The sequence below is a fragment of the Mobula hypostoma genome, chromosome 12 (genome assembly GCF_963921235.1).
Source record: "Mobula hypostoma chromosome 12, sMobHyp1.1, whole genome shotgun sequence".
NCBI classification, from domain to species: domain Eukaryota; kingdom Metazoa; phylum Chordata; class Chondrichthyes; order Myliobatiformes; family Myliobatidae; genus Mobula; species Mobula hypostoma.
Window position 1 is genome coordinate 75,669,556 of NC_086108.1, and position 21,068 is coordinate 75,690,623.

The 21,068-nt window shown below is 43.2% G+C and overlaps 1 protein-coding gene across 2 annotated transcripts in view; it reads right to left on the reverse strand.

Annotated features, from left to right (window-relative positions):
• mutyh (mutY DNA glycosylase) overlaps window positions 1-21,068 on the reverse strand; it is a 47,695-nt gene that overhangs the window by 23,937 nt on the left and 2,690 nt on the right. For both annotated transcript variants that reach the window (XM_063064424.1, XM_063064425.1), the window contains exons 2-8: window positions 18,235-18,352; window positions 10,356-10,474; window positions 10,190-10,229; window positions 9,258-9,331; window positions 9,120-9,161; window positions 2,336-2,407; window positions 1,779-1,892 (exon numbers count right to left, since the gene is read on the reverse strand). In XM_063064424.1, the coding sequence (XP_062920494.1) occupies window positions 1,779-1,892; window positions 2,336-2,407; window positions 9,120-9,161; window positions 9,258-9,331; window positions 10,190-10,229; window positions 10,356-10,474; window positions 18,235-18,346 (573 nt within the window). In that variant the 5' untranslated portion in view covers window positions 18,347-18,352. The remainder of the gene's footprint in view (window positions 1-1,778; window positions 1,893-2,335; window positions 2,408-9,119; window positions 9,162-9,257; window positions 9,332-10,189; window positions 10,230-10,355; window positions 10,475-18,234; window positions 18,353-21,068) is intronic.

Here is a 21,068-nt window from a genome sequence, read left to right on the forward strand (position 1 = left end):
TGGGACCCATACGGGTGCCCATGGCTACACCTTTAGTTTGGAGGAAGTGGGAGGAACCAAAGGAGGAATTATTGAGAGTAAGGACTAATTCTGCTAGACGGAGCAGAGTGGTGGTAGAGGGGAACTGGTTAGGTCTGGAATCCAAAAAGAAGTGGAGAGCTTTGAGACCTTCCTGGTGGGGGATGGAGGTATATAGGGACTGGACATCCATGGTGAAAATAAGGCGGTGGGGGCTAGGGAACTTAGAATCATTGAAAAAATCCAGAGCGTGAGAAGTGTCACGAACATAGGTAGGAAGGGATTGAACAAGGGGGGATAAAACAGTGTCGAGGTATGCAGAAATGAGTTCGGTGGGGCAGGAGCAAGCTGAGACAATGGGTCTACCTGGACAGGCAGGTTTGTGGATCTTGGGTAGGAGGTAGAAACGGGAAGTGCAGGGAGTGGGAACTATGAGGTTGGTGGCAGTGGATGAGAGATCCCTAGAGCTGATAAGGTTGGTGATGGTGTGGGAGACAATGGCCTGGTGCTCCTTGGTGGGGTCATGATCGAGGGGTAAATAAGAGGAGGTATCCGCTAGTTGTCACTGTGCCTCAGCACGGTAGATGTCAGTACGCCAGACTACAACAGCGCCCCCCTTATCAGCGGGTTTTATAGTAAGGTTAGGATTAGTGCGGAGGGAGTGGAGAGCAGAGCATTCCGAAGGAGTGAGGTTGGAATGGGAACAAGGTGCGGTGAAGTCGAGACGGTTGATGTCCAGTTGGCAGTTAGCAATAAATTGATCCAGAGCAGGCAGAAGACCAGAGCGGGGTGTCCATGAAGAGGAGGAGGGTTGAAGACAGGAGAAGGGATCATCAGTGGGGGTAAGAGAGTCCTTCCCGAAGAAGTAGGCTCGAAGACGGAGCCGCGGAAGAAGAGTTCAGCATCATGGTGTACGCAGAACTTGCTGAGGTGTGGGCGAAGGGGGACAAAGGTAAGGCCCTTACTGAGGACACAGCGCTCTGCCTCAGAGAGTGGGAGGTCAGAGGGGATAGTAAAGACCCAGTGCGGGTGAGAGCTGGGAGCAGAAGGGGGAAGGGGGAGGCTGGCGGTGTCAGTGGAGAGTGGAGGGTTGGGGTGAGAGGAAGATAGAGCCTCTGAGGGCCCAGGAGTTGACGATGGGATCTGAGGGAGACGGGAGTCACAATAGCAGCACGTGAAAACCCAGCCTGGAGTTGCAGTTGGAGGTTGCGCAATTGCTTTGAAAGTGTCCATGGTTGTTGGAACCCGCATTATCTGAGGGAGATGGGTGTTTGAGGTTAACAACTCATCAGTTAATAACTTATCAGGGGTGATTGATAAGTTTGTGGCCTAAGGTAGAAGGAGATGAGTTATTAACTTCAAACTTTCTGCATAATCACTCAAAGAGTTGAACTACACGTGCATGTAATGAGAGCTGTATAACTCATCTCCTTCCACCTCAGGCCATGAACTTATCAATCACCCCTGCTGTGGGCACTTTCTGGAGATCCAAGATCCGTATGCTCCACGACCGCTGGACTAAGTGTGTAAATGTAGGAGGGGACTCTGCTGAAAAATAAATGCGCTAGGTTTTCTAAAATTGACTCCTTCCACCTTAGGCCACAACCTTATCAATCAATTCTCCTATGTACTTTGATACCAAATTTACTTTAACATTTGAATTAAAATACAAAAAAATTAAACGATTAACAAGGAGATGCATATTTAAAGAATACACTATAATAAACACTGGAGTCTGGCAACACACTTAGCTTCCTTACCTGCCCAAATGCAATTGAGGCAATAGCAGCAGCTGTGTATCTCCCAACCCCAGGCAGCAGCTTTTGCAGCTCTTCTGCACTCTTTGGCATGTCACCTTTGAACTCAGACAAAACCTATGAGGAAGGGATGGCACTTAAAGGTTCCATTGCTCTGAGAAAAATCTACAAATACACTTCTTTCCTCTAGCAAACAAGTACCAAGGATTGCTACAAAGAATGGGACAGACAACACTTAGATATTTCCACAATTCCCTGTACTAAAGTGGTCCAGTCAGTGGTGCTCCAACTGGAGAAGAGCAGTTTTAATTTTCACCACTTCCTAGTGATGACATGCCTTGTTTTTACAACCAGATAATTATTGATCTGAAGCTCACTGCACAGGGAACTATTGACAAACTTCCTACATCAGAACTCAGCTGTACATGCGACTGCAAAATTCCTTATTTTTTAATACATTTATAACATCTACTTGTGCTCAATTACCATTTTTTACTAAGAATAAAGCACAGATGAAAAGATATCAACTGTGCTATAGCACAGCAATAATGCAAGGTTACCTTTTGTGCTCCTTCATGCAGTCTTCTTCCCCGGGAGTAATATCCAAGACCAGACCACATTTCATTAACTTCCTACAAGACAACATTAAGGGAACAATTTACTATAATGCATTATAAAACATCAGAGTAAATACAGTGGATTGCAGTTAGTTGAACTATCAGTTAATTGGGGCAGCTGCTTATCTGGGGCAACTTGTACAGAACAAAAACTAATCAAGAAAATAGCTGGGATTCCCTTCATTTTATTTGGAACACTATGCTGCTTAATTGGGACAGGAGACTCTTGCTGAACAGTTCCTAATTGGTGTTAGTTGTGTGGCTGTTAGACACTATACCATGCTTAGAGCAAACAGTTTTTAAGTAGTGTCAGTTGTATGTGTTTAGAGTTCAAAAAGCAATGATTTTTCTCACTGATAGTTAGCTAGAAAAAAGCTGTAAGACAATTCAAAGCTGTTTTGCTCACTGCAGTTTCAAGCATTCAGAAACAACGGAGTGAAAACGAAATGATTTCACTACTTCAAGTTAGGAACTACGAAGAATCGACAATCATCTTGAATGTTACAATGAAAATGAAGATTTGGAGGACACAATCATGAAAAGCATTGTATGAAGGCAGTCCATTATCTACACAAGGTGTCTGCACTGATTTTGTTCATTTACAGTCAATCAAAAGAATGATGAATTCCTCCATTGATACCTATTAGGAACTAATACACAGTTTTATAGTAGTATTGATAGTATTCTAATTTTTTTTAGATTTAGATTAGATTTATTTGTTCTATATTTAATTCAAACGCTTAATTTGTTACTCAGTTAAATGGTAGTTTGTCTTTTTTATACTTTTTAACTAGTTCCATGAAATTTTGGCTAATTGGAGCAGCCACGTAATTGGGCCAAAATGCAGTGGTCCCCATGTGTCTCAATTAACCAGAATTCTCAGTATTTTGAAAGATCAATCTGAATTTTACAGATGATATCTCAAAGTCACATTATAGAACACAGAACATAGAATAGTAAAGCACTGTACAGGCCCTTCGGCCCACAATGTTGTGCCACCCCTCAAACCCTGCCTCCCATATAACCCCCCCACCTTAAATTCCTCCATATACCTGTCTAGTAGTCTCTTAAATTCCACGACTGACTCAGGCAGTGCATTCCACGCACCAATCACTCTCTGAGTAAAAATCCTTCCTCTAATATCCCCCTTGAACTTCCCACCCCTTACCTTAAAGCCATATCTTCTTGTACTGAGCAGTGGTGCCCAAGCGAAGAGGCACTGACTGTCCACTCTATCTATTCCTCCTAATATCTTGTATACCTCGGTCATGTCTCCTCTCATCCTCCTTCTCTCCAAAGAGTAAAGCCCTAGCTCCCTTAATCTCTGATCTTAATACATACTCTCTAAACCAGGCAGTATCCTGGTAAATCTCTTCTGTACCCTTTCCAATGCTTCCACATCCTTCCTATAGTGAGGCGACCAGAACTGGACACAGTACTCCAAGTGTGGCCTAACCAGAGTTTTATAGAGCTGCATCATTACCTCGCAACTCTATCCCACGACTTATGAAAGCTAACACCCCATAAGCTTTCTTAACCACCCTATCTACCTGTGAGGCAATTTTCAGGGATCTGTGGACATGTACCCCCAGATCCCTCTGCTCCTCCACACTACCAAGTATCCTGCCATTTACTTTGTACTCTGCCTTGGAGTTTGTCCTTCCAAAGTGTACCACCTCACACTTCTCCGGATTGAACTCCATCTGACACTTCTCAGCCCACTTCTCCATCCTATCAATGTCTCTCTTCGACAATCCTCTACACCATCCACAACACCACCAACCTTTGTGTCGTCTGCAAACTTGCCAACCCACCCTTCTACCCCCACATCCAGGTCGTTAATAAAAATCACAAAAAGTAGAGGTCCCAGAACAGATCCTTGTGGGACACCACTAGTCACAACCGTCCAATCCAAATGTACTCCCTCCACCACCACCCTCTGCTTTCTGCAGGCAAGCCAATTCTGAATCCACCTGGCCAAAATTCCCTGGATCCCATGCCTTCTGACTTTCTGAATAAGCCTACCGTGTGGAACCTTGTCAAATGCCTTACTAAAATCCATGTAGATCATGTCCACTACACTACCCTCATCTATATGCCTGATCACCTCCTCAAAGAACTCTATCAGGCTTGTAAGACACGATCTGCCCTTCACAAAGCCATGCTGACTATCCCTGATCAGACCACGATTCTCTAAATGGCCATAGATCCTATCTCTAACAATCTTTTCCAACAGCTTTCCCACCACAGACGTAAGGCTCACTGGTCTGTAATTACCCGGACTATCCCTACTACCTTTATTGAACAAATTATTGTACAGCGTTATTTCTGAAAAGCAGGAGGAAATTTGGAGATGGATTAAACTCCAAGGTTTCAAAATAAAAGATTATTTTACAACAGATTTTCTCTGTTCACATTCCATTTCTTAGCATGAAAATTGGAGTCCAAAAATTAGGTTACTGCATTTTATTGACCAAAACTCTGTGCTGTGTGTGAAATGAACACAGTTTAATAAAGCTTCATTAGCACTTGGATCTTTATTTGCAAAACAGCACTATCTGGGCTCCCTGTGCAGCACTCACATGCTAGCCCTTTGATCCACTGAAAGATCTCACAACTGTCAGCACTTTACAGTAGCACTTTTTGCTGCCATCCCTTATAAAGAATATATACAAGTACAATAGTACTCTTCCAATCACTCCATAGCACCAAAACTTAATGAATGCTGCAATAGCAGGAAAGAGTGTGGAAGTGTTCTTCCAAAGGGTCAGGCAGATCTTGACAGTCTGTGCAAAACGGTTTTAACAAGATGCAGAATCACTAGGTTCTGGAATGGTTCCAGAAGAATGGAAAATTGATAATGTCACTCCACTCTTCAAGAAGGGAGAGAGACAGAAGAAAGAAAATTTTAGGCCAGTTAGTCTGACCCCAGTGGTTGGGAAGATGTTGGAGTAAATTGTTAAGCATGAGGTCTCAGGGTACTTGGAGGCACATGATAAAATAGGCTGTAGTCAGCATGATTTCCTCAAAGGAAAATCTTGCCTCACAAATCTGCTGGAATTCTTCGAAGAAATAACAAGTAGGGCAGACAAAGGAGAACTGTTAGATGTTGTGTTCTTGGATTTTCAGAAGGTCTTTGACAAGGTGCCACACATGAGGCTGCTTAACAAGCTACAAGCCCATGGTATTACAGGAAAGATTCGAGCTTGGATGAAGCAGTAGCTCATTGGCAGGAAGCAAAGAGTGGGAATAAAGGGAGCCTTTTCTGGTTGGCTTCTGGTGACCACAGGGTATGTGTTGGGTTATACGTCGATGATTTGGATGATAAAATTGATGGCTTTGTTGCAAAGTTTGCAGACGATACAAAGATAGGTGGTTTTGAGGAAATAAAGCTACAGAAGGGCTTAGACAGATTAGGAGTATGGGCAAAAAAGTAGAACATGGAACAGTGTCCGGATGTGTATGGTCATGCACTTTGGTAGAAGAAATGAAAGGGTTGACTATTTTCTAAATGGAGAGGAAATACAAAAAACAGAGGCACAAAGGGACAGGAGTCCTTGTGCAAGGTCCCCTAAAGGTTAATTTGCAGTTTGAGTCTGTGGTGAGAAAGGCAATTGCGATGTTAGCATTCATTTTAAGAGGACTAGAATACTGTACAAAAGCAAGGATGTAATGTTGAGACTCTATAAAGCACTGGTGATACCTCACTAAGAGTATTGTCCCTTGTCTTAGAAAGGATGTGCTGAAATTGGAGAGTGTTCAAAGGAGGTTCCCAAAAATGATTCCAGGATTGGATTGCTTGTCATATGAAAAGCATTTGAAGGCTCTGGGCCTGTATTTACTGGAATTCAGAAGAATGAGGGGTGAACTCATTGAAACCTATCGAATGGTGAGAGACCTTGAAAGAGTGGATGTGGACAGAATGTTTCCTCTGGTGATAGAGGCTAAGACCAAAAGACACAACCTCAGAATAGAGGGGCATCCTTTTAGAATGGAGACGAGGAGGAACTTCTTTAGCCAGACAGTGGTGAATCTGTGGAATTCATTGCCACGGGCAGCTGCGGAGGCCAAGTCTTTATGTATATTTAAGGCAGAAGTTGGTAGATTCTTGATTGGTCAGGGCATGAAGGGATGTGGGTGGCGGGGGGGAGGAAGGCAGCAGATTGGGGCTGAGAGGAAAAATGGATCAGCCATGGTGAAATGGCAGAGCAGATTCAATGGGCCAATTAGCCTAATTCTGCTCCTATATCTTATGGTCTTTGGGCATTGCACTTCTGACAGATGACGCCAGGGGCCCTCTGTAAGAAGTAATACTACACAAGCACCGAATGCTCATTCTTTGTGGAAACCTGCAAAGCAAATTGCTTTGGGACAGTCTTCTCCCTTTGGACTTTGGGTGACATCGCTAATGCACAGCAGTGAGCAGTGAATTCTTGAGTGATAGCAAAACTCATTAGCAATTGCCTGGAATGATCCTTAAAGTTTGTAACCCTGACTTCCATGGAGCAAACAGTGTAGGCACACGTGTGAACCTGCGTTTATTATTTCAGTGAGGGTTAAAGATTTAGTTTGGCTGCTGTCCCTTTGAATGGCATCAATTCAGGGGAAGCAGTTATGAGAGAGTAAGAGAAAAACTTAAGACTGGAGGGGTTGAAAAAATACCAGAGATGAATTTTGTTGGCAATATTTAGGACATGTTTTATACCAGAGAAATATTTACAGAATTAACAAAAATCCTGCAGGAAGATGAGGGACAAATTTCTAGCCATGGTGCCAAAAGGATCAGAAACAAGATCATAAATGTTTTGCTCTGCATTAAGCCCATTTTCAGACATACAACAGATTTCCCCCAACCCACATTATCCTTTCCATAGTCATTTCCCAACTAAACACCAAGTTACATAATAAATTTCCATTTCAAGTTATTTTAAATGTTACAGTTAAAAAGGTTTCCTGGCTGATGGATGTATGGCTGTACAGAAAGAACCAGTTAATTAATAGGGTGGATTGTCCAGAAACACACATCTGTTGACAAATGGCTACTAAGCAGACCCATGCACTAGCCTTAATTAAATTACCTTTTAATGAAGCATACCAAGTGAACCAGTCACTACAGGTGGCTATTAGCTGACTGTGGTGTATATTAACCAAAGTAAGCTAATAGCCACCTGTAGTTCACTGTTGATTACTCACACAAGGAAAAAGACCATGAATGACCATAAATGAATAAACATTCTTCAAGAAGGCATCTGATTGACAGGTATTAATGATCTGAGGTGACTTGGTTGAAAACAAAATCCTCTACCTAACTCCAGACAACAAATGGACCCATTGTCCAGCTTGGGCAAGCTATGCCAAATTACTTTCTATAGAAGCTTTAATTTTATAGAAAACAGGAGCCTCAGGAACTGGCCTTTCATGTTAACCAGAAGTAAACAAGGAAGGTGTAATAATGCAACGCAATTCATTGTGTCAAGCACTTCTAGCTACGTATTGTACAAAGAATCTATAAAATGCTGTAGAGTACTGAAATTCTACATTCCTTTTAGAACACCCACCAAGAATACTCCTATAAAAGGCACACCCCATGCTCAGCAGTCAGACACCACCATAGAAAACGTCAGTAACACCCAAGGCTGAGTCTGTGTGAGAGGGGGGAGTGGGAGGGGGCCCAAAATATTTCAGCTGGCTGCAAATCACTGCTATATGTGAATTCGGGTGTGCAACGGGTGTGGTAGAATGGAGACACAATCATGGAGTTTATGTTATTGAAATATTGAGGTTAGTATCTGGCTGATTGCAGATCATGGGGGTGAAGGTGATGAGGAATCCAGAAGGCTAGATAGTAAATAATTAGGATTATTATTATAAGGGGTCGAAGCGCTCGGCAGAGGATGGTGCTCAGAGAGGCTGTGTCGAAGGGGCTGGTTGGAGGCTCGAAGTTTTCGGACGGACTCAGAGTCCAATATGGTCGGGTGCTTCCAATGGTGCTGCATTGGCAAGTTGGCGGTGCTTGGAGGTTCATGGCAGGGAGAGTTTCTCCCTTCTGCCGCCTGCGTAAGATGATGAGTCTATCGGGACTTTGAGACTTTTTTTTAAAGGTGCCCATGGTCTGCTCTTTATCAAATTATGGTATTGCTTTGCACTGTTGTAACTATATGTTATAATTATGTGGTTTTGTCAGTTTTAGTCTTGGTTTGTCCTGTGTTTTCTTGTGATATCATTCTGGAGGAACATTGCATCATTTTTTTAATGCATGCATTTCTAAATGACAATAAACGAGGACTGAGTGTCCTCATAATCTAATCTAATCTTAGTAAGTCTAAGCCAGAGTAACATTATCAAATCCTGTGCATCCATTCAAGTGTCCAGTGATAAGACTAATTTTTCTGGCCTCTCTTTGTATGAGAAGTGATATTATGTGAGGCTTACCTAGCAAGCAAATTGCACATAGAAGTGTTCAATTGAATTTCTGGAGTGAGGCGAAAACTCAAAAACAGTTGTGGCATTTCACTACAGGGTAAGTCCAGGCTTCATTGCATTGAAGTGGTACACAAACAACATCAGTCTACATTAGTGAAGCTCACCAAATTAAAGAAGCATTCTAAACAAGTCAAATTGTAGCATATGGTCAATAAAATACTAAAATGAAAAAAAATCAGAAGTATTAATGATTTTCAGAGGTTTTACGGAAATTAGTACAAAGTGTGACTCACATGTCTTTTACCTCAAGAGTGGCTTTAGACAGGTCCTGCAGGTTTGACCACCTCTGAAATTAAAAACAGTAGCAGGATGTGAATCTTGTACCGCCTGCAGTAACTATACTACCTTCAGAATGAAGCCAATTAAAAGCACTTTTTTTTACCTGCATCCATTTGTTATAGTAGTTAATCACAGTGGCAACTTGTGTTTGCTGCAACATTATCTCAGATACCCAAACTGTGAAGAAGCACAAGGTGAAGAACAATATAAAACATTTTTATTTAAAGGAAAAAGGGTCTGTCAGACAATAAAAATAACACAGTTTATCTAATTTGCCTTCTAATATCCTGGTACTTCCATCAAACACCGTAAAGTGAACTAAAAACAGCAATCAATTAATTAGAAACTGGTGATGACAAGAGGAAAACCCACTGACGCCTATGATTTCAGATGATCTCAGCACCGTTATTAAAAGAGGTGCTGACAGTATGCCTTTCCTTTTCCATAAAAAGAGAAAAATCAAAAGCTCCAATGATTAAGAAATTATAACATTTTTTTTGGCAACCAAAATAGCTCTGGCAGTGCCTGGGTAACATAAGCAAAGGGAGAAAATGCATAACGAACTACAAGGTAAACATTTCAGTATTTATGGTGGAAGATTTGGAGGAGTGGAAACCAGAAAGCGGACTTGCTGCTGGTTAAAATAAGAATTAATTGTTAAATTCAATGGACAAGGAATAATAACTAACCAAACCTCTCTTACCTTTATAGGAAAAGAACAAGGCAAAAATTATAAAGATAACAATGAGGGGAGCCATAAAAAATTAGTTACCTCAGCATCTGACTATGAGTTTGTTTAGACATAGAAATATTACCTTGCATCAATATAGGAGTGTGGAGTTAGTTTCATGACAAAGATTTGATCAAAACTCACTTGAGTATGATCAGAAGTCAGATAACCACTCTCTCTTGATCCTGTTAGAGAAATAATCTCCAAATGTCACCAGCCTGTCTTCCTGATCCGGGAAAGGTGATTTAAAAATAAAGAACACGTGCAAAGGGAAGGACTAAAAACATTAACAGACTTCACAATACCTGCATAAGCCCTTTTGTTCAAATTGGATTCTGTCATAGCCTAGGAGGAAAATAGTACATTAATCAAATTAAACACTTATGGAGTCACAAATCTTTACTTAATCTTCAAACAATTTAAGTATGGTGGAGAGGGTAAGGCGAGAGAATATGGATCTTTTGATCTTACCACTGTCCTCCAAGGTAACTCCCTTTTGCTTTTGTCATACCAGGACAGTAGTTTTTCCCTAATGGAGTAAATCTCACCAGGATCCTTAAAAGAATGATAATCATTTTCCTTTGGAAACTCTGCAAAAATAAGAGTAACAACAAAGCAAATTAGCAAGTAGACAGTGTTGAAACCTACAAATACCAATGTTACATGCAGTGAATAAATATAATACTATAGTCAGGAGATATTCGGACTGAGATACACATTCAAACATAGGGATACTGCTTATAATTCCATCCACGCCTCTGCAAGGCAATTCCACAACTGCCTTCCCACCACCTCCCCCAGTGAGGAGAAATATGTAACAAGAAGACAGAGTACATTAATATCCAATGTGAAGCTAATGACTCTCAAACAAGCAAGTCTTGACTAGTTTATCAAGCAGCTTAAGGTTGGATTTCTTTAACAAGCTATTAACTTTAGTGACTAGTAAACATGGGCCATTCAGTAAGCAGTATTCTATGTAACTCTCCACCCAAGTTCAACATTATGCACCTCCAAATTTGGTTTTACAAATCCAATCGTCAAAATGGGAACATTTTGTCCACTCTGGACAATGATGATGATGATGATGATGATGATGATGACGACGATGACGATGATGATGATGACGTCGTCGAATCAGGTCTGAGGCCAGCGTCAGGTATTTTCATGCCTTACAAGGCGCGGATCGGAAGGCTGTGTGGAGCGCCACTCCTCGCACAGGCATTTCACAGTATTTTTCTTTATTTTACGGGGTCGAGTTGCAAACTCAACACTCAACCCGGCACGGATGTAAAGCGTTCTTGGGAGCGGCCCGACTGGATTCAAACCCGGGAACCTCCGTTCCGGAGTCCAGCGCTGATGTCACTGGACAAGATACAATGTAAAGGCTTTAAAGGTGTAAAGGAAATTTGTCAAAATGATTCCAGGGGAAACTTTATCATGTTGATAGACTCAAGGAGCTGCAAGATTAAGGAAAAGTGACTTTGAAGAATGTGACCTACAGATCCAGATAAAACTTTTGCTTTACAGAGCAGTCATCCTTCCAACGTTACCGTATGGAGATGAACCCATAATGTTGTCCACAACCTAATGTTGTCCCTCTCTTCAAGAAGGGAGGAAGAAGGAAAACTGGGAATTATAGACCGGTTAGCCTGACGTCGGTGGTGGGAAAGATGCTGGAGTCAATTATAAAAGATGAAATTACGGCACATCTGGATAGCAGTAACAGGATCGGTCCGAGTCAGCATGGATTTACGAAGGGGAAATCGTGCTTGACTAATCTTCTGGAATTTTTTGAGGATGTAACTATGAAAATGGACAAGGGAGAGCCAGTGGATGTAGTGTACCTGGACTTTCAGAAAGCCTTTGATAAAGTCCCACATAGGAGATTAGTGGGCAAAATCAGGGCACATAGTATTGGGGGCAGAGTACTGACATGGATTGAAAATTGGCTGGCTGACAGAAAACAAAGAGTAGCGATTAACGGGTCCCTTTCGGAATGGCAGGCGGTGACCAGTGGGGTACCACAGGGTTCAGTGCTGGGACCGCAGCTGTTTACAATATATATTAATGATTTAGATGAGGGAATTAAAAGTAACTTTAGCAAATTTGCCGATGACACAAAGCTGGGTGGCAGTGTGAAATGTGAGGAAGATGTTACGAGAATGCAGAGTGACTTGGACAGGCTGGGTGAGTGGGCAGATGCATGGCAGATGCAGTTTAATGTGGATAAATGTGAGGTTATCCACTTTGGTGGTAAGAACGGGAAGGCAGATTATCTAAATGGAGTCAAGTTAGGAAAAGGGGAAGAACAACGAGATCTAGGTGTTCTTGTACATCAGTCACTGAAAGCAAGCATGCAAGTAAAGCAGGCAGTGAAGAAAGCTAATTGCATGATGGCCTTCATAACAAGGGGAATTGAGTATAAGAGCAAAGAGGTCCTTCTGCAGCTGTACAGGGCCCTGGTGAGACCACACCTGGAGTACTGTGTGCAGTTTTGGTCTCCAAATTTGAGGAAGGACATTCTTGCTATTGAGGGAGTGCAGCGTAGGTTCACAAGGTTAATTCCCAGGATGGCGGGAATGTCATATGTTGAAAGATTGGAGTGACTGGGCTTGTATACACTGGAATTTAGAAGGCTGAGAGGGGATCTTATTGAAACATATAAGATTATTAAGGGATTGGACACGCTGGAGGCAGGAAGCATGTTCCCGCTGATGGGTGAGTCCAGAACCAGAGGCCACAGTTCAAGAATTAGGGGTAGGCCATTTAGAACGGAGTGGAGGAAAAACTTTTTCACCCAGAGAGTGGTGGATGTATGGAATGCTCTACCCCAGAAGGCTGAGGAGGCCAAGTCTCTGGATGCTTTCAAAAAAGAGATGGATAGAGCTCTTAAAGATAGCAGAATCAAAGGTTATGGGGATAAGGCAGGAACTGGATACTGATTGTGGATGATCAGCCATGATCACAGTGAATGGCGGTGCTGGCTCGAAGGGCCGAATGGCCTACTCCTGCACCTATTGTCTATAACCCTGGACCACCTACAATAGGCACCTGAGAGTCCTGTAATAATACCACCAAAGACCCTTACTGTAACAAATGGATATAGGTTAAAAAAAAATCCTCTCATTGGTTCATTCTGAAAATACCATAGTTACAAATATCACTTCAATACAGTTGGAAACAGCTCTGCTAGAAACAAAGTTGATCTACAAGACCTGCCAATGAATCTAATCTAATGAGTTCATGAAAAGAAGATTAAAGATAAAGGCTACCTTTAGTTGTCAGAAGTATATCAAAATATTCAAATATAAAATGACATCGCCTTCTGTGTCAAATTAAATCAGTGAGGATTGTGCTGGGCAGCCCACAAGTATAGCCATGTTTCTGGTACCAACATAGCATGCCCACAATTTACTTACCCTAACCATATATCTTTGGAATGTAGAAGAAACTGGAGCACCCAAAGGAAACTCATATGGTCATGTGCAGAATGTACAAATTCCTTACAGGCAACAGTGGGAATTGTATCCCGATTGGTGAAAGCTGGTGCTGAAAAGCGATAAGTTAACCTCAACTCTACCATTCCGGCCATAATGGACATAGCTAGCAAAAACAGTACAATTAGAACATAGAACATAGAATAGTACAGCACAGTACAGGCCTTTTGGCCCACAATGTTGTGCCAACCCTCAAACCCTGCCTCCCATATAAGCCCCCACCTTAAATTCCTCCATATACCTGTCTAGTAGTCTCTTAAACTTCACTAGTGTATCTGCCTCCACCACTGACTCAGGCAGTGCATTCCACGCACCAACCACTCTCTGAGTAAAAAACCTTCCTCTAATATCCCCCTTGAACTTCCCACCCCTTACCTTAAAGCCATGTCCTCTTGTATTAAGCAGTGGTGCCCTGGGGAAGAGGCGCTGGCTATCCACTCTATCTATTCCTCTTATTATCTTGTACACCTCTATCATGTCTCCTCTCATCCTCCTTCTCTCCAAAGAGTAAAGCCCTAGCTCACTTAATCTCTGATCATAATGCATACTTTCTAAACCAGGCAGCATCCTGGTAAATCTCCTCTGTACCCTTTCCAATGCTTCCACATCCTTCCTATAGTGAGGTGACCAGAACTCGACACAGTACTCCAAGTGTGGCCTAACCAGAGTTTTATAGAGCTGTATCATTACATCGCGACTCTTAAACTCCATCCCTCGACTTATGGAAGCTAACACCCCATAAGCTTTCTTGACTACCCTATCCACCTGTGAGGCAACTTTCAGGGATCTGTGGACATGTACCCCGAGATCCTTCTGCTCCTCCACACTACCAAGTATCCTGCCATTTACTTTGTACTCTGCCTTGGAGTTTGTCCTTCCAAAGTGTACCACCTCACACTTCTCTGGGTTGAACTCCATCTGCCACTTCTCAGCCCACTTCTGCATCCTATCAATGTCTCTCTGCAATCTTTGACAATCCTCTACACTATCTACAACACCACCAACCTTTGTATCGTCTGCAAACTTGCCAACCCACCCTTCTACCCCCACATCCAGGTCGTTAATAAAAATCACGAAAAGTAGAGGTCCCAGAACAGATCCTTGTGGGACACCACTAGTCACAATCCTCCAATCTGAATGTACTCCCTCCACCACCACCCTCTGTCTTCTGTAGGCAAGCCAATTCTGAATCCACCTGGCCAAACTTCCCTGGATCCCATGCCTTCTAACTTTCGGAATAAGCCTACCATGTGGAACCTTGTCAAATGCCTTACTAAAATCCATATAGGTCACATCCACTGCACTACCCTCATCTATATGCCTGGTCACCTCCTCAAAGAACTCTATCAGGCTTGTTAGACACGATCTGCCCTTCACAAAGCCACGCTGACTGTCCCTGATCAGACCATGATTCTCTAAATGCCTACAGATCCTATCTCTAAGAATTTTTTCCAACAGCTTTCCCACCACAGACGCAAGGCTCACTGGTCTATAATTACCCAGACTATCTCTACTTCCTTTTTTGAACAAGGGGACAACATTCGCCTCCCTCCAATCCTCCAGTACCATTCCCATGGACAACGAGGACATAAAGATCCTAGCCAGAGGCTCAGCAATCTCTTCCCTCGCCTCATGGAGCAGCCTGGGGAATATTCCATCAGGCCCCAGGGACTTATCTGTCCTAATATATTTTAACAACTCCAACACCTCCTGTCCCTTAATATCAACAAGCTCCAGAACATCAACCTCACTCATATTGTCCTCACCATCAGCAAATTCCCTCTCGTTGGTGAATACTGAAGAGAAGTATGCATTGAGGCCCTCGTTCACTTCCACAGCCTCCAGGCACATCTTCCCACCTTTATCTCTAATCGGTCCTACCTTCACTCCTGTCATCCTTTTTTTCTTCACATAATTGAAGAATGCCTTGGGGTTTTCCTTTACCCTACTCACCAAGGCCTTCTCATGCTCCCTTCTTGCTCTCCTCAGCCCCTTCTTAAGCTCCTTTCTTGCTTCCCTATATTCCTCAATAGGCCCATCTGATCCTTGCTTCCTAAACCTCATGTATGCTGCCTTCTTTCACCTGACTAGATTTTCCACCTCACTTGTCACCCATGGTTCCTTCACCCTACCATTCTTTATCTTCCTCACCGGGACAAATTTATCCCTTACATCCCGCAAGAGATCTCTAAACTTCGACCACATGTCCACAGTACATTTCCCTGCAAAAACATCATCCCAATTCACACCCGCAAGTTCTAGCCTTATAGCCTCATAATCTGCCTTTCCCCAATTAAAAATGTTCCTGTCCTCCCTGATTCTATCCTTTTCCATGATAATGCTAAAGGCCAGGGAGCGGTGGTCACTGTCCCCCAGATGCTCACCCACTGAGAGATCTGTGACCTGACCCGGTTCATTACCTAGTACTAGATCTAGTATGGCATTCCCCCTGGTCGGCCTGTCCACATACTGTGACAGGAATCCGTCCTGGACACACTTAACAAATTCTGCCCCATCTAAACCCTTGGAACTAATCAGATGCCAATCAATATTAGGGAAGTTAAAGTCACCCATGATAACAACCCTGTTATTTTTGCACCTTTCCAAAATCTGCCTCCCAATCTGCTCCTCTGTATCTCTGCTGCTACCAGGGGGCCTATAGAATACCCCCAATAGAGTAACTGCTCCCTTCCTGTTCCTGACTTCCACCCATACTGACTCAAAAGAGGATCCTGCTACATTACCCACCCTTTCTGTAGCTGTAATAGTATCCCTGACCAGTAATGCCACCCCTCCTCCCCTTTTTCCGCCCTCTCTATCCCTTTTAAAGCACTGAAATCCAGGAATATTGAGAATCCATTCCTGCCCTGGTGCCAGCCAAGTCTCGGTAATGGCCACTACATCATAATTCCATATATGTATCCAAGCTCTCAGTTCATCACCTTTGTTCCTGATGCTTCTTGCATTGAGGTACACACATTTCAGCCCTTATACCTTACTGTCTTTACATCGTTTATTCTGCTTCGCTTTCCTCAAAGCCTCTCTGTATGTTAGATCTGGCTTTACTCCATGCACTTCTTTCACTGCTCTATCGCTCTGGGTCCCATCCCCCTCACAAATTAGTTTAAACCCTCCCGAACCATGCTAGCAAACCTACCTGCAAGGATATTGCTCCCCCTCGAGTTCCGGTGCAACCCATCCAATTTGTACAGGTCCCACCTTCCCCAGAAGAGATCCCAATGATCTAAAAATCGAAAACCCTGCTCCCTGCATCAACTCCTCAGCCACGCATTCAACTGCCATCTCCTCCAATTCTTACCATCTCTGTCACGTAGCACTGGCAGCAATCCTGAGAACGCCACCCTTGAGGTCCTGTTCTTCAGCCTTCTGCCTAATTCCCGAAACTCACACTTCAGGACCTCATCCCTCTTCCTGCCTATGTTGTTGATCTCAACATGTATCACGACTTCTGGTTGCTTTCCCTCTCGTACCAGGATGTCGTGCACCTGGTCAGAGACATCCCTGACCCTGGCACCCGGGAGGCAACAAACCATGCAGGTGACCTTCTCACGTCCACAAAATCTCCTGTCTGCTCCCCTGACTATAGAGTCTCCAATGATGACAACTCTCCTCTTCTCCGTCCCACCCTTCTGCACCACAGAGTCAGACTCAGTGCCGGAGGCCCTGCCACAGTGGCTCACACCTGGTCGGTCGTCCCCGCCAACAGTATCCAGGACAGTAAACTTATTATTCAGGGGAATGGCTACAGGGGTGCTCTGCACTACCTGTCTGCTCACCTTCGCTTTCCCCCCTCTGACTGTCACCCAACGACCTGCTTCCGACAGCCTAGGTGTGACTACCTCCCTGTAGCTCTCAGAACTCCTTGGAATATGACAATAATACAGGTGTGCGCCGCTTAATGTCCATTTGGACAACGTCCAATCGCATATACATCTGTAGTCCCGATCGGAGAACATGACGTAGCGGACGTAACCAACCTTGTGTATTGTGCGTCTCTTGAGTGCAGTAGCGTTACCTCTCTGTTTAATTTTCTTTTGAAAATATTACCGTAAAGTGCATCATGGCTTCCAAACGCAGGTTATTCGACCTGAAACTCTTCCAGTGGAACACAATGAGGAAGTTGAGAACAGTGATATGGATGATCCTGAATCATCTTTGATAAATTGTGTTGATATAGGCTAAGAAAGTGTTTACATAAAAGTTTAAAAAGTGAATAAAATTAAAAAGGTTAAAATGAAATAAAAAATTATAGTGTACATATGTATTATAGTGTACAGTATACAGTTTTAGTGTAAGTTCTTGGCTATTTAGTCAATACAGGTACACTACAGAAGCGGTCGCCAACCTCCGGGCCGCAGACCGATACATTGCCACAAAGAATGCAGTGGTGCAGCAGTAGTCGGAACGCGCGTCGCCTCTGATCTGGGCCGACATTTACGTGCTGGGCGGCACCCAATTAATTAGCTTGTTTATTTCGGCTTTTTTTCTTAAAGATGTGCTGGGTGCATTCCAACTACGGCTGCACCACTGCATTCTTCGCGGCAATGTATCGGTCCGCGGCCCGAAGGTTGGGGACCAGTACACTACAGCACTCCATATAGGTTTGCTAAGTATATAATATGGCGTTCGCACAACGTCCAAATCACATAACGTCCGATTTCACATAACGTATTGTGGACGTTAAGCGACGCATACCTGTAATTGCAATGTCCTTCAATAAACATTTAAAATCAAAGTCTACAAAAATGAGTTAAATCAAAACCATAAGTGAATAAGATTACAAGGACAATTAAATTATTTTTCAGCAAACAATCTCAAATCTTCTTGCCTACCTTCTTTGATCTGATTGAAGCATGGTTTCTTCTTTTGAGAAGACATTATGATATTTTCTTTTCTCTTTAGTGACGCTTTCCTGCTTTTCACTGAGGTTTTCATTTTGTTCATTATATTCTAAAAAATATATAATTAAGAATTGAGTAAAGTAGTTCAGGTATGAAGGAAACAGCATGAGGAGAAAATATAGTCATAATCATACTTTATTGATCCCAGGGGAAATTGGTTTTCGTTACAGTTGCACATTAAATAATTAAATAGTAAAAAAACCCATAAATAGTTAAATAGTAATATTTGCTCCTTTGTTTCCAGAAATAAACTTTATTTGGATAGAAGAGAAAATCAAAAACATTTCAATGTATTTGCAGGCATATTTTTCATAAGTACCAAAACATATCCTTTAAGCCCAAAATAAGCTACAAAATCAATTCTATGGGAATGGAGGTGGGGCCTTTTATGTCAAAGACTCATCATAGGGACCACCCTCATTTACATCATGGAAGTAGTTCAAATGCTCTCCTTACACTGACTACATTACAGACAGGAGAATGGGGTTGAGAGGATAATAAATCAATCATGATGAAATAACGGAGCAGACTCGATGGGCCAAATGGCCTAATTCTGCTCCCAGGTCTTACGATCTTATGGTTTTCACTGCAATAGTGACCACACATCAAAGGTGGTTTATTATTTAAGTATACTCTCACAGTGGTCCCCAACCTCCGGGCCGTGGACCGATACATTGTCGTGAAGAATGCAGGGGTGCAGCGGTAGTCGGGACGCACCCAGCACATCTTTAAGGAAAAAGCCGAAATAAACAAGCTAATTAATTAGGTGCCGCCCGGCACGTAAATGTCGGCCCAGATCCGCCTCTGATCTGGTATACCCCATGATAGATGTATACAAGATATTAAGAAGAATAGATAGAGTGGACAGCCAGCACCTCTTCCCCAAGGCACCGCTGCTCAGTACAAGAGGACATGGCTTTAAGGTAAGGGGTGGGAAGTTCAAGGGGGATATTAGAGGAAGGTTTTTTACTCAGAGAGTGATTGGTATGTGGAATGCACTGCCTGAGTCAGTGGTGAAATTTCAGAGACTACTAGACAGGTATATGGAGGAATTTAAGGTGGCTGGTTTTATGGGAGGCAGGGTTTAAGGGTCGGCATAACATTGTGGGCCGAAAGGCCTGTACTGTATTGTACTATTCTACGTGCTATGACATTGGTGTTTCCATACCAGGCTATGGTAGCCAGTCAATATGCTCTCCACTACACATCTATAGAAGTTGGGCAAAGTTTTAGATGCCATGGCAAATCTTCACAAACTCCTAAGGAAGAGAAAGCACTGCTTTGCTTTCTCCATATTTGCACTTAGGTGCTGAGCCCAGGCCAGGTCCTCTGAAATAATGACACCAGGGAATTTAAAGGTGCTCATCTTCTCCACCTCTGATGCCCTGATGAGGACTGGCTCATGGACCTCTGGTTTCCTCCTCCTGAAATTAATAGTCAGCTCTTTGGTCCTGCTGACATTGAGTAAGAAGTTGTTGTGATACCACTCAGCCAGATTTTCAATCTCCCTCCTGTGTCTGATTCTGGGCACGTGGCCAAGTGGTTAAGGCGTTCGTCTAGTGATCTCAGGGTCGCTAGTTCGAGCCTCAGCTGTGGCAGCATGTTAGTGTCCTTGAGCAAGGCACTTAACCACACATTGCTCTAGTATCTGTGCGAGGAGTGGCGCCCCACACAGACTTCCATTCTGCGCCTTGTAAGGCATGAAAATGCCCGACGCAGGCCTCTCATGGTCTGAGTCGACGTTCCCCTCCCTCCTGTGTCCGATTCATCACCACCTTTGATTTGGCCTACAACAGTGGTGTCGCCCACAAACTTAAACATGGCATTAAAGCAGTGCCTAGCTACACAATCGCAAGTGTAAAGCAAGTACAGCAGGGGGCTAAGCACACAGCTTTGTCCTGGAGATTGTGGAGATGTTGCTGCCAATCTGAACTGAATGGAATCTGCAAATGAGGAAATTGAGGATCCAATTGTGCAAGGAGATACTAAGACCTTAATCTTATTGATAAATTTTGAGGGGATGATGGTATTAAATGCCGACTTATGTCAATAAAGAGCAACCTAATGTATGCATTTTTGCAGTCCCGGTGTTCCAGGGTTGAGTGAAGAGCCAATGAGCTGGCATTTGCTGTGGACCTGTTGTGACAGCAGGCAAATTGGAGCATATCCAAGTCGCTTCTCAGGCAGGAATTGATATTTTTCATCACCAGCCTCTCAAAGCACTTCACCATTGTGGATATAAGTGCTACTACCACTCTCCAGCTTCTCCTTAAAGCCACTGTCAAATCAAATTTACTACCTCATCTTGAATGCCAAGTGACTGAAACTCTTGACCAACTTCCCATGTGGGACCTTGTCAAAGGCCTTGCTAAAGTCCATGTAGACAACATTCACTGCCTTTCCTTCATCAACTTTCCTGGTAATTTCCTCAAAAAACTCTATAAGATTGGTTACACATGACCTACCACACACAAAGTCGTGGTGACTATTCACATACTTATATATCCGGTCCCATAGAACAGGGGTCCCAACCTTTTTTGCACCACGGACCGGTTTAATATTGACAATATTCTTGCGGACGGGCAGACCGGGGGGGGGGGGCGGCGTTCAAGTAGGTTAAACTCACCTCAACATGTCTTTTACAGTTAGGGTTGCCAACTTTCTCACTCCCAAATAAGGAACAAAAGTAGCAGTCAAATCCCGGGACACTTTACCCCAGGAAAGACCACCATGACCATGAAGCCTTGCGCGGGCACCTGTGTGCG